Below are 14,351 nucleotides of genomic sequence, written 5' to 3' on the forward strand. Positions count from 1 at the left end.
ATTCACAGTGCTAACCAGAGCACATACCCTCCCCAGTGTCTATCACCCAGTCACCCCATCCCTCCCACCCCACCCCCCACTCCAGCAACCCTCAGTTTGTTTCCTGAGATTAAGAATTCCTCACATCACTGAGGTCATATGATACATGTCTTTCTCAGTTTGACTTATTTCGCTCAGCATAATACCCTCCACTTCCATCCACTACATTTGAAATGGCATGATCTCATTCCTTTTGATGGCTGCATAATATTCCATTGTATATATATACCACATCTTCTTTATCCATTCATCTGACGATGGACATCTTGGCTCTTTCCACAGTTTGGCTATTGTGGACATTGATGCTATAAACATCGGGGTGCATGTACCCCTTCGGATCCCTACATTTGTATCTTTGGGGTATATACCCAGTCGTGCAATTGCTGGATCATGTGGTAGCTCTATTTTCAACTTTTTGAGGAACCTCCATACAGTTTTCCAGAGTGGCTGCACCAGCTTGCATTCCCACCAACAGTGTAGGAGGGTTCCCCTTTCTCCGCATCCCCGCCAACATCTGTCGTTTCCTGACTTGTTTATTTTAGCCATTGTGACTGGTGTGAGGTGGTATCTCATTGAGGTTTTGATTTGGATTTCCCTGATGCCGAGCAATGTTGAGCACTTTTTCATGTGTCTGTTGGCCATTTGGATGTCTTCTTTGGAAAAATGTCTGTTCATGTCTTCTGCCCATTTCGTGATTGGATTCTTTTTTCTTTGAGTGTTGAGTTTAAGAAGTTCTTTAGAGATTTTGAATACTAGCCCTTTATCTGATACGTCATTTGCAAATATCTTCTCCCATTCTGTCGGTTGTCTTTTGGTTTTGTTGACTGTTTCCTTTGCTTTGCAAAAGCTTTTTATCTTGATGAAGTCCCAATAGTTCATTTTTGCCCTTGCTTCCCTTGCCTTTGGCGATGTTTCTAGGAGGAAGTTGCTGTGGCTGAGGTCGAAGAGGTTGCTGCCTGTGTTCTCCTTTAGGATTTTGATGGACTCCTGTCTCACATTGAGGTCTTTCAACCATTTGGAGTCTATTTTTCTGTGTGGTGTAAGGAAATGGTCCAGTTTCATTCTTCTGCATGTGGCTGTACAATTTTCCCAACACCATTTGTTTAAGAGACTGTCTTTTTTCCATTGGGCAGTCTTTCCTGCTTTGTCAAAGATTAGTTGACCATAGAGTTGAGGGTCCATTTCTGGGCTCTCTATTCTGCTCCATTGATCTATGTGTCTGTTTTTGTGCCAGTATCATGCTGTCTTGATGATGACAGCTTTGTAATAGAGCTGGAAGTCCGGAATTGTGATGCCGCCAGCTTTGCTTTTCTTTTTTAACATTCCTGTGGCTATGCGGTGCCTTTTCTGGTTCCATAAAAATTTTAGGATTATTTTTTCCATTTCTTTGACAAAAGTGGATTGTATTTTGATGGGGATTGCATTGAATGTGTAGATTGGTCTAGGTAGCATTGACATCTTCACAATATTTGTTCTTCCAATCCATGAGCATGGAACGTTTTTCCATTTCTTTGTGTCTTCCTCAATTTCTTTCATGAGTATTTTATAGTTTTCTGAGTACAGATCCTTTGCCTCTTTGTTTAGATGTGTTCCTAGGTATCTTATGGTTTTGGGTGCAATTGTAAATGGGATCGACTCCTTAATTTCTCTTTCTTCTGTCTTGTTGTTGGTGTATAGGAATGCCACGGATTTCTGTGCATTGATTTTATATCCTGCCACTTGACTGAATTCCTCTATGAGTTCTAGCAGTTTTAGGGTGGAGTCTTTTGGGTTTCCCACATAAAGTATCATATCATCTGCAAATAGTGAGAGTTTCACTTCTTCTTTGCTGATTTGGATGCCTTTATTTCTTTTTGTTGTCTGATTGCTGTGTATAGAACTTCTAATACTATGTTGAATAGCAGTGGTGATAGTGGACATTCCTGCCGTGTTCCTGACCTTAGGGGGAAAGATCTCAGTTTTTCCCCATGAAGAATGATATTCGCTGTACATTTTTCATAGATGGCTTTCATGATACTGAGGTATGTACCCTCTAAACCTAATACTCTGACTGGTTTTGATCAAGAAGGGATGCTGTACTTTGTCAAATGCTTTTTCTGCATCTATTGAGAAGATCATATGATTCTTGTTCTTTCTTTTGTTAATGTATTGTATCACATTGATTGATTTGCGGATGTTGTACCAACCTTGCAGCCCAGGGATAAATCCCACCTGGTCGTGGTGAATAATCCTTTTAATGTTCTGTTGGATCCTATTGGCTAGTATTTTGGTGAGAATTTCTGCATCCATGTTCATCAGGCATATTGGTCTGTAATTCTCCTTTTTTTTTTTTTTTAAGATTTTTATTTATTTATTCATGAGAGACAGAGAGAGAGGCAGAGGGAGAAGCAAGCTCCCAAGGAGCAGAGAGCCCGATGCGGGACTCGATCCCAGGACCCTGGGATCATAACCTGAGCCAAAGGCAGACACTTAACCATCTCAGCCACCCAGGCGCCCTGTAATTCTCCTTTTTGATGGGGTCTTTGTCTGGTTTTGGGATCACGGTAATGGTGGCCTCATAACACGAGTTTGACGTTTTCCTTCCATTTCTATTTTATGGAACAGTTTCAGAAGAATAGGTATTAATTCTTCTTTAAATGTTTGGTAGAATTCCCCTCGGAAGCCATCTGGCCCTGCGCTTTTGTTTGTTGGGAGATTTCTGATGACTGCTTCAATTTCCTTAGTGGTTATAGGTCTGTTCAGGTTTTCTATTTCTTCCTGGTTCAGTTTTGGTACTTGATACATCTCTAGGAAAGCATCCATTTCTTCCAGGTTATTTAATTTGCTGGCATATAGTTGCTCATAATATGTTATTATTGTTTGTATTTCTTTGGTGTTGGTTGTGATCTCTCCTCTTTCATTCATGATTTTGTTGATTTGGGTCATTTCTCTTTTCTTTTTTATAAGTCTGGCCAGGGGTTTATCAATCTTATTAATTCTTTCAAAGTACCAGCTCCTAGTTTCGTTGAGCTGTTCTACTGTTCTTTTAGTTTCTATTTCATTGATTTCTGCTCCGATCTTTATTATTTCTATTGTCCTGCTGGGTTTAGGCTTTATTTGCTGTTCTTTCTCCAGCTCCTTTAGGTGTAGGGTTAGGTTGTGTACTTGAGACCTTTCTTGTTTCTTGAGAAAGGCTTGTATTACTCTATACTTTCCTCTTAGGGCTGCCTTTGCTGCATCCCAAAGATTTTGAATAGTTGTGTTTTCATTTTCATTGGTTTCCATGATTTTTTTAAATTCTTCTTCTTTTTTTTTTTAAGATTTTATTTATTTATCTGAGAGAGAATGGGAGACAGAAAGCATGAAAGGAGGAGGATCAGAGGGAGAAGCAGACTCCCCGCCGAGCAGGGAGCCCGATGTGGGACTCGATCCCGGGACTCCAGGATCATGACCTGAGCCGAAGGCAGTCGCTTAACCAACTGAGCCACCCAGGCGCCCATTAATTCTTCTTTAATTTCCTGGTTGACCCATTTATTCTTTAGTAGGATGTTCTTTAGCCTCCATGTATTTGAGTTCTTTCCGACTTTCCTCTTGTGACTGAGTTTTAGTTTCAAAGCATTGTGGTCTGAAAATAGGCAGGGAATTATCCCAATCTTTTCGTACCGGTTGAGACCTGGTTTAAGACCTAGGATGTGATCAATTCTGGAGAATGTTCCATGCACACTAGAGAAGAATGTGTATTCTGTTGCTTTGGGATGGAATGTTCTGAATATATCTCTGAATTCCATTTGGTCCAGTGTGTCATTTAAAGTCTTTATTTCCTTGTTGATCTTTTGCTTAGATGACCTCTCCATTTCAGTGAGGGGTGTGTTAAAGTCCCCCACTATTATTGTATTGTTGTCGATGTGTTTCTTTGCTTTTGTTATTAATTGCCTTATATAATTGGCTGCTCCCATGTTAGGGGCATAGATATTTACAATTGTTAGATCTTCTTGTTGGATAGACCCTTTAAGTAGGATATAGTGTCCTTCCTCATCTCTTATTACAGTCTTTGGTTGAAAATCTAATTTGTCTGATATAAGGATTGCCACCCCAGCTTTCTTTTGGTGTCCATTAGCATGGTAAATGGTTTTCCACCCCCTCACTTTCAATTTGGGGGTGCCTTTTGGTCTAAAAAGTGTCTCTTGCAGACAGCATATCAATGGGTCTTGTTTTTTAATCCAATCTGATAGCATGTGTCTTTTGATTGGGGCATTTAGCTCATTTATGTTCAGGGTAACTATTGAAAGGTATGAATTTAGTGCCATTGTATTGCCTGTAACGTGACCGTTACTGTATATTGTCTGTGTTCCTTTCTGGTCTATGTTGCTTTTAGGCTCTCTCTTTGCTTAGAGGACCCCTTTCAATATTTCTTGTAGGGCTGGTTTTGTGTTTGCAAATTTCTTTAGTTTTTGTTTGTCCTGGAAGCTTTTTATCTCTCCTTCTATTTTCAATGACAGCCTAGCTGGATATAGTATTCTTGGCTGCATATTTTTCTCATTTAATGCTCTGAATATATTATGCCAGTCCTTTCTGGCCTGCCAGGTCTCTGTGGATATGTCTGTTGCCAATCTAATGTTTCTACCCTTGTAGGTTGCATATCTCTTCTCCCGAGCTGCTTTCCGGATTTTCTCTTTGTCTCTGAGACTCATAAGTTTTTCTCTTAGATGTCAGGGTGTTGACCTATTTTTATTGATTTTGAGAGGGGTTCTCTGTGCTTCCTGGATTTTGATACCCGTTTCCTTCCCCAAATTAGGGAAGTTCTCTGCTATAATTTGCTCCAATACACCTTCTGCCCCTCTCTCTCTTTCTTCTTCTTCTGGGATCCCAATTATTCTAATGTTGTTTCATCTTATGATATCACTCACCTCTCAAATTCTGCCCTCGTGGTCTAGTAGTTGTTTATCTCTCTTTTTCTCAGCTTCTTTATTTTCCATCATTTGGTCTTTTATATCACTGATTCACTCTTCTGCCTCATTTATCCTTGCAGTTAGCGCCCCCATATTTGATTGCACCTCATTAATAGCCTTTTTGATTTCGACTTGATTAGATTTTAGTTCTTTTATATCTCCAGAAAGGGTTTCTCTCATAACTTCCATGCTTTTTTCGAGCCCAGCTAGTATCTTTAAAGGATGTTTCTGAGCTCTAGATCTGACATCGTACTAATGTCCGTATTGAGTAGGTCCCTGGCAGTCGGTATTACCTCTTGTTCTTTTTGTTGAGGTGATTTTTTCCGTCTTGTCATTTTGTCCAGAGGAGAATGGATTAATGATAGAACCAAATCCTAACAGGGGAACAACGTCCTCAGAATATATACTTTAAACAAATCAGAAAAGACCTGAAACAGGGGGAAAAGAAAGGGAGAGAGAAAAGAAAAAGAAAAAGATAAAGATAAAAACTAACAAAAACAGAAAAAAGAAAAACAGAATATGATCAAATATGATCAGGTTGGTACATAGATCAGTGCCCCACACCAGACTTTGGGTGTATTTTGGTCTGTTAGAAGAAAGTGCTTCCCAAAATTTTAAAGAAAGAAAAACTTATATATGTACAAAAATAAGGGTTGGTATGATGAAGGGATGGAATATGAGTGTAAAGATGAAAATTATAAAAAAATTTATAAAAGGAATAGATAAGAAGTTGTTTGAAAAAAAAAGAAGAGGATAAAAAAAGAGAAAAAAAGGGAGAGAATGTGATCAGGTAGGGGAGTAGAAAAAAACCATACACTAGAGTTTTAGGGTATATTTTGATCTGTTAGAAGACACTATCTCAAAATTTTAAGGAGAGAACAACTTATATATATATACATATGCCAAAAATATAGGTAACTACTATGAAGGGATAGAATATGACTCTAAAAATGAAAAATAGAAATGTTTTTTATAAAAGGGATTGATAAGATGGTGGTTGAAAAAGGGAAAAAGAAAAACTCAAAAAAAAAAGGACAGTTAAAAAAAAATTAACTTTGAAAGACTAAAGAATCATGGATTCTAAAAAAGGCATAGATTCTATGTGCAGTATTCCCCTAGCACTGGAGTTCCGCCGTTCTCATTGATGGGTAAATTTGGTCTTGGCTGGCTGTTCTCGCTGATCTTCTGGGGGAGGGGCCTGTTTCCGTGGTTCCCAAATGTCTTTGCCAGAGGTGGAATTGCCCCGCCCTTGCCAGGTCCAGGCTAAGTAATCTGCTCAGGTTTGCTCTCGGGAGCTTTTGTTCCTTGCAAGCTTTCGGTACAGCTCCAGACGCCGAGAGTGAAAATGGCGGCTTCCCAGTCTCTGCCCTAGAGGAGCTGAGTACTCGGGACCCCACTCCTCAGTGCACCCCCAGAGAAAAGCATTCAGTCACTCCTGCCTCCCTGGTCTCCGGCCGCACTCCATGCTCCCCCGGCCTGTGACCGTGCGTTTCTATATCTGGCACCCGACCCCATGTGAAGTCTCCAAACCCAGCAGATCCTTTCAGTGTGCTCCTGCGCCACTCCTCCTGGGGGAGTCTCCCTGGATCTGCCGCTTGTTGGGTCCCTGCTGGAGGAGCAGTGGCCTGACTGTGCTGCGGATTACGGTTTATGGCAACCCCGAGCTGAGAGCCTGCTCCTCGGCTCTGTCTCTGCAGCCAGCTTCCCCGCTCCAATACCTGGGAGCTCTGCCACAGTCAGGCACCCCCGGTCTTTTTGTGACCCCGAGGGTCCTGAGGCCACACTGTCCCATGAGGGTTCCACCCCCCGCTTAGCCACTGGAGCGACGTCCCACAGCGGAGCACACTTCTAAAAGTTCCAATTTTGTGCTCTGCCGCTCTATCACTTGCCAAAAGCGGCTGACAGAGGCCCCCTCCCCCACGGTCTACCCTCCCAAATATTGCCTGGGATTCACTTCTCCACATGTCCTACCTTCCAGAAAGTGGTTGCTTTTCTGTTCAGAGAGTTGTTGCTTTTCTTTTCTTCGATCTCCTGTTGAGTTTGTAGGTGTTCAGAATGGTTTGATCCCTATCCAGCTGAATTCCTGAGACCAGACGAAATCCAGGTCTCCTACTCCTCTGCCATCTTGCTCTGCCCCCTTCCTGGTGGCTTTCTGCATCTCTTCCGGGAGTCAGAGCAGAAGAGACCATTTCCAACCCTCTGCCTCAGAGGAAAGAGACTGCAGTCTGTTCTTCAGTGAGCTCTCCAGGCCACACTGTCTCCGTTTCTATCCGTGCTGCTATAAACTGCAGTGTCCTGGGTTGTGCACCCTCCGCAGCAACCCTAGTCCTGCCTCCAGGTTGGAGCATGTCTCTGCCCTTTGTGCTTCTAAAACCGCCAGCCGCTCCCAGCTCCCATGCGCATGACCCCAGCACTCTGGGTTTCCGTCCAGGGGGCTGCAGTTTGCAGGCGCGACCCCAGTGCTCTGGGTTTCCACCCCGGGGGCTGCTTTAAAGTCCTTTCCCCGCTGCTACGGGTCTGCGAGTCTGTGCCCCGTCAGCAGCACATGAGGCTGTCACTCACCAGTGGTGTAGGATCCCCACGGCCAGGCACCCTCTCACTGCCATTTATCCTCCGATATCTGCCCATGGAATCACGGCTCTCTGCTTCGTACCTCAAAACCAACTGCCTATGATATTCTGTTCGTAGAGATCTAGATCTTCTTACATCTCAGGCTGGTTTCATGGGTGCTCAGAGTGGTCTGGGCTCAATTCCGGGGATCAATTGAAATAGGGTCCCCTACTCCTCTGCCATCTTTCCCCCCTCTCTTTATTTTTTTTTAAAGATTTTATTTATTAATTTGAGAGAGAGAGAGAGAGAGAGTGTGCATGCATGTGAGCATGTGCAGGAGCAGGGAGAGGGCCAGAGGGAGAAGCAGACTCCCCACGAGCTGGGAGCCCAAAATGGGGCTCAATCCCACGACCCTGAGATTATGACCTGAGCTGAAGACACACACTTAACCAACTGCACCCGCCAGGCACCCCTGTAAGTCTGTCTTTAATTGGTAAGTTTAATTCATGTACATTTATTCTGAAGTTATCTTTTATTATTGTTATTTTTTTATTTTAGTATTGTTGACACATGCAGTTTCATTAGTTTGAGGTGTGCAACTTAGTGATTCAACAACTATATATGTTATGCTTTGCTCACCACAAGTTTAGGTGGCATTTCACTTTTTACTTTTCATTTATGATATTTTTTGTTTTTTTGTGTTTTTTTTTCCTTTTTGCTTTCTATGAGATAGATCAAGTTTTCTCCTGTTTTATAGAAAGTTATATATTTTCTTACCCTTTAACTTAAGATCTGACCTCATGTTATTCACCCCTATTGAGTTTTACCCATACAATAACTGCAACTTCTTTCAACAACATATCTACCTTTGCAGGCTCTTATGTTTCATTTATCTTCCTTTCACACCTACCCCGTCATGGTAACATCATCTAGAATTTTAATCTTTCCTAGAATCCATGTTTCCCCTCTCACTTTTATAGTTTCTACAGTGCTGATTTAGGAAATACAGACCATACTAGTTTGCTACCTTGCTACTAGAAAGCCTCAAAGAAGTTTTGTAGCAAATTAAGAGCATTTATCTTGCTTTGAATTATCCAACTTTAATCACAGGGGGCAGTGAGTCAATAACTTAATCAGTATTTTTTCCCCAAATAACAGGTAGAAAATGTGAAATTACTGGATCGTCATGTGTGTAAGAAACCTGCTAATGGGATTTTATATCTTACTGCAACCCATCTGACATATGTAGAGGCTTCTGGTGCAGCCCAGAAAGAAACATGGGTATGTTTACAAGAAGAAATATCAAAGGGTCTTAAAGAGTTTTGTTTACATGCTAATATGGTAGTTTCTTGAAATTTAAAGTAACAGTCAAATTGCTCTGAAACCTTTTCTTCAAAGAATCTATTCTATGTTTTTTTTATCATAGATTGAATCATATGCCTCTTTGTCCCTCAAGTTATTGACTGTGGTCATCTTAGTCATTTAAAACTACATTTTTTTTCTCAATATTTTTAGGTAGGGTAGTCTCTGCTCATTTTCTGAGCCTAGTTGATAAGCTCCTTAGCTTATCAACTGAAGCAATTTAAAACCTTGCTACCCATAAAGTGTGGCCCAAGAACCTGGGTGCCTGTTAAAAATGCAGAGTCTAATTTCTAAGATTTTTAATATTTTAAGGATTTATTTATTTGAGAGAGTGAGATAAAAAGAGAGAGTGAGCACTGAGCAAGGGGGAGGAGCAGAGAGAGAGGAAGAAGCAGACTCCCTGCTAAGCAAAGATCCTGATTCAGGGCTGGATCCCAAGACCTTGAGATCACGACCTGAGCTGAAGGTAGATGCTTAACCCTTTGCGCCACCCAGGCGCCATAGATTTTAAATTTCTGAAAAGCTCTTAGGTGTTGCAGATGGCCCACGGACTATACTTTGGGTATCATTTATTTGAACCATCTCTCTGACCTAAGACAGGTTATGTTTCTCATGTGCATGTATGTGTGTTTCTTGTTATACCTTTAAACAATGTTTTCTAATTAGTTTAGCACCCCAAACATCACTATATGCCTTCCCCACCCTAAAGTAGCATCATTCAATCTTAACTTAATCATTAGCCAGATTTATGCTTAGACTTATTTGTTTATAACAAGTGTAACATACTTCTGGTATATGACATAGCATAGTAATTAAGATCACAAGCTCTAGAGCCAGTCTGCTCAAGGTGAAATCCCAGCTTCAACATTTATTATCTTAGTAACTTTGGGCAATTTATTTAATTTTTCTGTGTCTCACTTCTCTCATGTGTAAAATAGGGATAATAATAATACCTTGTTATGAGAATAAAAAAACTTAATGGCATAAATGCTTAGTACAGTGCCTTGCACATGATACGTACTACAGTAGTCCCCTCCTTATTCACAGGGGACATATCCCAAGCCCCCCAGTGGATGCCTGAAATTGCAGAAAGTACCAAACCCTATGTATACTATGATTTTTCCTATATATACATACCTCTGGTAAAGTTTAATTCATAAATTAGGCATAGTAAGAGATTAACAACAACAATAATAAAATAGAACAATTATAACAATATACTGTAATAAAAGTTATGTTAATGTGATCTTTCAAAATAGCTTCTTATACTGTATGCACCCTTCTTGTGATGATGTGCTATAACACTATGCCTGTGTGATAAGATGAAATGAGATGAATGATGTAGACATTGTAACATAATGTTAGGCTACTACTGACCTTCTGATATGTCAGAAGGAGGTTCACCTTCTTCTGGGCCACAGTTGACCAGGAGTAACTGAAGCTACAGAAAACAAAACTGCAATTAAGGTGTGGGGGGGAACTACTGTATTATATAAGTATAATATATGAATATACATATGAAAGAAGTATTTTAACACTTCCTTTTAAAAATATCATGAACTTTCCCATGAGATTGTATCTTGCCCCCTTTGGTGTGATAAAAGGAATGCCAAAAGAGGAATTAGGAGAGCTAGTTCTAGCTAGAGTTAGCTGTCCACTAACTGGCTATGTGACCTTAGGCAAGTGACTCTTGTTCTCTGAGCTTCAATTTCCTAGTTTGTAAAATAAGTTTGTTAGCTTATATAATTATTTAGGAATCTCCCATTTCTAAGTTTGGAAACCAGTTCTTTAGTACTGTGCTGTGAGCCTTTTTCCTTTCTACCTGCATTCATAGATAGCACACATGTTTCCAGATTTGTTCCTACTGGATATTATTTCAAACCTGGTGGACTAGATCTGGAAGGGAGAACTTATGCTAATTATTTCTATATGTCAAAGGAGGCAGAATTACTCAATTAGTACTATTAATGTAGTTCTTCCCAGTCTTTGTCTGCTTCACTTTCCCCCTCTTCCCAACTCAGCAGCTTTTTGCCTGGTGCCTGATCTTCATGATCAGTGTTTTACTACCCAAACACAGATGCATGTTGATCAACAGGGCTCTGATTTTCTTGAAATTTGATATATTAATTCTTATTACATTATAGGTAGTTTTTGTGGCCCCTCCAAAACTGCCATGGCAGGAATTGAGTTTGACAAAACAATTAAGACAAATTAAGATGGAAAATCTCTGTCAGGGATATATGAATGGTCCCCACACCTGTCCCTTTCTTAGATGGTGCATATGATTGAAAGATTTCCTGTAAGAGATGTCTTTTTCAAATAAATTGGGGCTGGGGCATGGAGTGTGTGGGGTGGAGGAAAAGAAAAGGCAATGATGATCAGAAGGCCATTCTATGCATAGGATAGGGAGTCAGGAGAATGGAAAGAGTACATCTAGGCTCTAGTTGCAGGAAACATCAAAGATACAGGAAGAATATCAAAGACTAAATCATAAAACCATTATTCCATGGCTTTTGGAATGTATAAAGAAAAAATTATATTATTTAGGTACAGTTTCTTTTACCATTTCCCTTTACATGCATTTATTTCTTTTCTACTGGCATCAGCATGGTGAGGAGTGATTAGACTGAAAAATTAGTCAATCTTCCATTTTTAAAAAATCAGATTCTTTAACCTGTATTCCCATGGGAAACTTTATTAACTATGGTACAGTGCTTATGAACTGAAAAAAGAACTATAGTTCGTTTAGTTCTTAGTCTTATATTCTCTACTCATTTACTAAATTACTTAGGAAAATTTTTTGCCCACTTCATTCTTTGTTTTCCTGTTACTAGAGTCTAAAATTTGGAAGAGAAATGTTCCTCCTAGTATTAGAATTACACCTAACTCCAGCACTAGACTTTTTAGAATTTCTAGAGAAGTAATCCTGGACGTGGAGTTGGACTGCCATGATTTAAATTCTATTTGTGCCACTTCTTGACTGTGTGCCCTCTGATAAGGAATTCATTCTCAGAACTCTGGTTTCTTCATTCTCAAAATGGGGTGATTATACCTCAAGGGTTTATTACAGGGATTAAATAGCTAATGGTCATGGACTACCTTGTGAGCAATAAGGCAAAATAGCAATTATTAATCATTGTAATTAGATTTGGTAGAATGAAAGAAAGTTCTCTTTTCCTCTGTGTCAATTATTCTATGATTGTAAGCTTCACCATTGTATGGAGAAGACATCTATTCTGAGCCAATTCACGTCAATTGCCCCACAAACCTATTAACCTTATATCCCAAGGGAGAGAGAAGTTTTATAACACTGCAATTTGATTCTTATTGATTTACCACTATGTACTTCTGTTTGTGAGAAACCCCATTGTGCCTTACAAAGGATGGTTGTAGGCTGTAGAAATGACTACCTCTGGGTATGCGTTACTGTTGCTGAAAGTCAGGTTCACTGATAGTCATAGACCTAGTGCATGTCTGTGAATTTATTTTGGTTCTTTTCTGTTTTGTAGATTGCACTGCTTCACATTGCCAATGTAGAGAAGTTGCCCATCACTAGCCTGGGCTGTCCCCTGATCCTTCGCTGCAAGAACTTCCAGGTGGCCCACTTTGTTTTAAACTCTGACATTGTGTGCCATGAGGCTTATAATTTGCTGCTCAAGCTTTCTCAGCCAGGTAGTTATGACAGTATTTTTAGTCTAAACCATTTTAACTTTTTCCCCAGAATGGCATAATAGAAAGATCATGGGTTATGGAATTAAACAGAACAGAGTTTGTATCTGGGCTGTGCTACTTCCCAGCCTCGTGGTATTTGGGGAAGTTGTATAAGCTCTGAACTCAGCTTCCTCATCTTTAAAAGTAGTAATGGAATATTATTCAATCATAAAAAAGAATGAGATCTTGCCATTTGCAACAACATGGATGGACCTAGAGAGTATGACGCTTAGTGAAATAAGTCAGTCATAGAAAGACAAATACCATGATTTCACTCATATGTGGAATTTAAGAAACAAAACAAGGAAAGGGAAAAAAATAAAAGAGAGACTGAGAGAGAGAGAGAGAAAGAAATCAAGAAACAGATTCTTAATTATAGAGAACAAACTGATGGTTACCAGAGGGGAGAGGATGGGTAGATGGGTTAAACAGATGATGGAGATTAAGGAGTACACTTATGATGAGTACCAGATATTTTATGGAAGTGTTGAATTACTATTTTGTACACCTGGAACTAATTGGAATTAAAATGAAAACTTAAAAAACACATATAATATTTTAAATATTTTATTTGTTTATTTGACATAGAGAGAGAACATGCCTGCACAAGCAGGGGGAGTGGCAGGCAGAGGGAGAGGGAGAAGCAGGCTCCCCGCTGAGCAGGGAGCCTGATGCAGGGCTCTATCCCAGGACCCTGGGATCATGACCTGAGCTGAAGGCAGATGCTTAACCGACTGAGCCACACAGGTGCCCCAACACATGTAATCTTTTGGAAAAAGTAGTGATAGTATAAGTTCCCCATGGGGGTTGTTTTGAGGCTTAAATGCATTTGTGCATTTTACTCTGTACTTGGTATATAGTACAAAATTTAATAGATGTTATTTTCTTCTCTCTCCCTCCTTCCTTTTAAGTGTCAACTTGTGAATTATTCGTCAGTTCAGGAAGACTGATTTGGAGAAAAATTTGTTTCCTCTTGTCTCATAAGCTTTATGTTTGTCCCACTACTCCTACCCCTACATTCAGTTCCAATCAGAAGACTAGGGCAGTTTATCAGAGTCCTTAATAATGAAGTTATCCTTCTTTCCTCCAATCTCACTGTCTCACCCTCCAGCCCCATATCTAGGTGGCCAACCAGTCAGCCACCTGTGATTTTAATGTGTGGAATTTTCATGCTCTTGTGTTTTCCCTCCCATTTTCCTCCACCCTTTCCCCAGAATTTGCTGGAATTTTGTTGATAGAGTTTAACTGTCAGCCAGCCCAATACCTTATAAGACATGGGCAGAATCTATCCATCTCTGGAAAAGTTGTTGCCACATAAATTGGTCAAATGCGTTACTTTTTTTTTCAAATCCAGCAAAATTTATTGTTTATTTAGGTTTTAACTCTTCTTTCTTTCTTTATTTTTATTACGTTAGTCATCAAAAACTAATGATGTACTTATGGTGATTTTTTTTAAAGATTTTATTTATTTATTTGAGAGAGAGAATGAGATAGAGAGAGCATGAGAGGGGGGAGGGTCAGAGGGAGAAGCAGACTCCCTGCTGAGCAGGGAGCCCGATGCGGGACTCAACCCCGGGACTCCAGAATCATGACCTGAGCCAAAGGCAGTCGCTTAACCAACTGAGCCCACCCAGGTGCCCTACTTATGGTGACTAACATAACAAATGCGTTATTGATTGCATGTTTCATCTTGTGAAGAGAGGAAGTGGGGTTGACAGAGAGAAGAGAAGAAATAGCCATTTATCAGTCAAGAGCAGGATT

The 14,351-nt window shown here is 40.2% G+C and overlaps 1 protein-coding gene across 1 annotated transcript in view; it reads left to right on the forward strand.

Moving 5' to 3' along the window:
* MTMR8 (myotubularin related protein 8) overlaps positions 1–14,351 on the forward strand; it is a 228,838-nt gene that overhangs the window by 63,166 nt on the left and 151,321 nt on the right. The window contains 2 exon segments of the mRNA XM_035004437.1: positions 8,676–8,798; positions 12,389–12,551. Coding sequence (XP_034860328.1) covers positions 8,676–8,798; positions 12,389–12,551 — 286 coding nt within the window.

Source organism: Mirounga leonina, unplaced genomic scaffold (assembly GCF_011800145.1).
Source record: "Mirounga leonina isolate KUSES-001 unplaced genomic scaffold, KU_Mleo_1.0 Mir_101097, whole genome shotgun sequence".
Taxonomy (NCBI): domain Eukaryota; kingdom Metazoa; phylum Chordata; class Mammalia; order Carnivora; family Phocidae; genus Mirounga; species Mirounga leonina.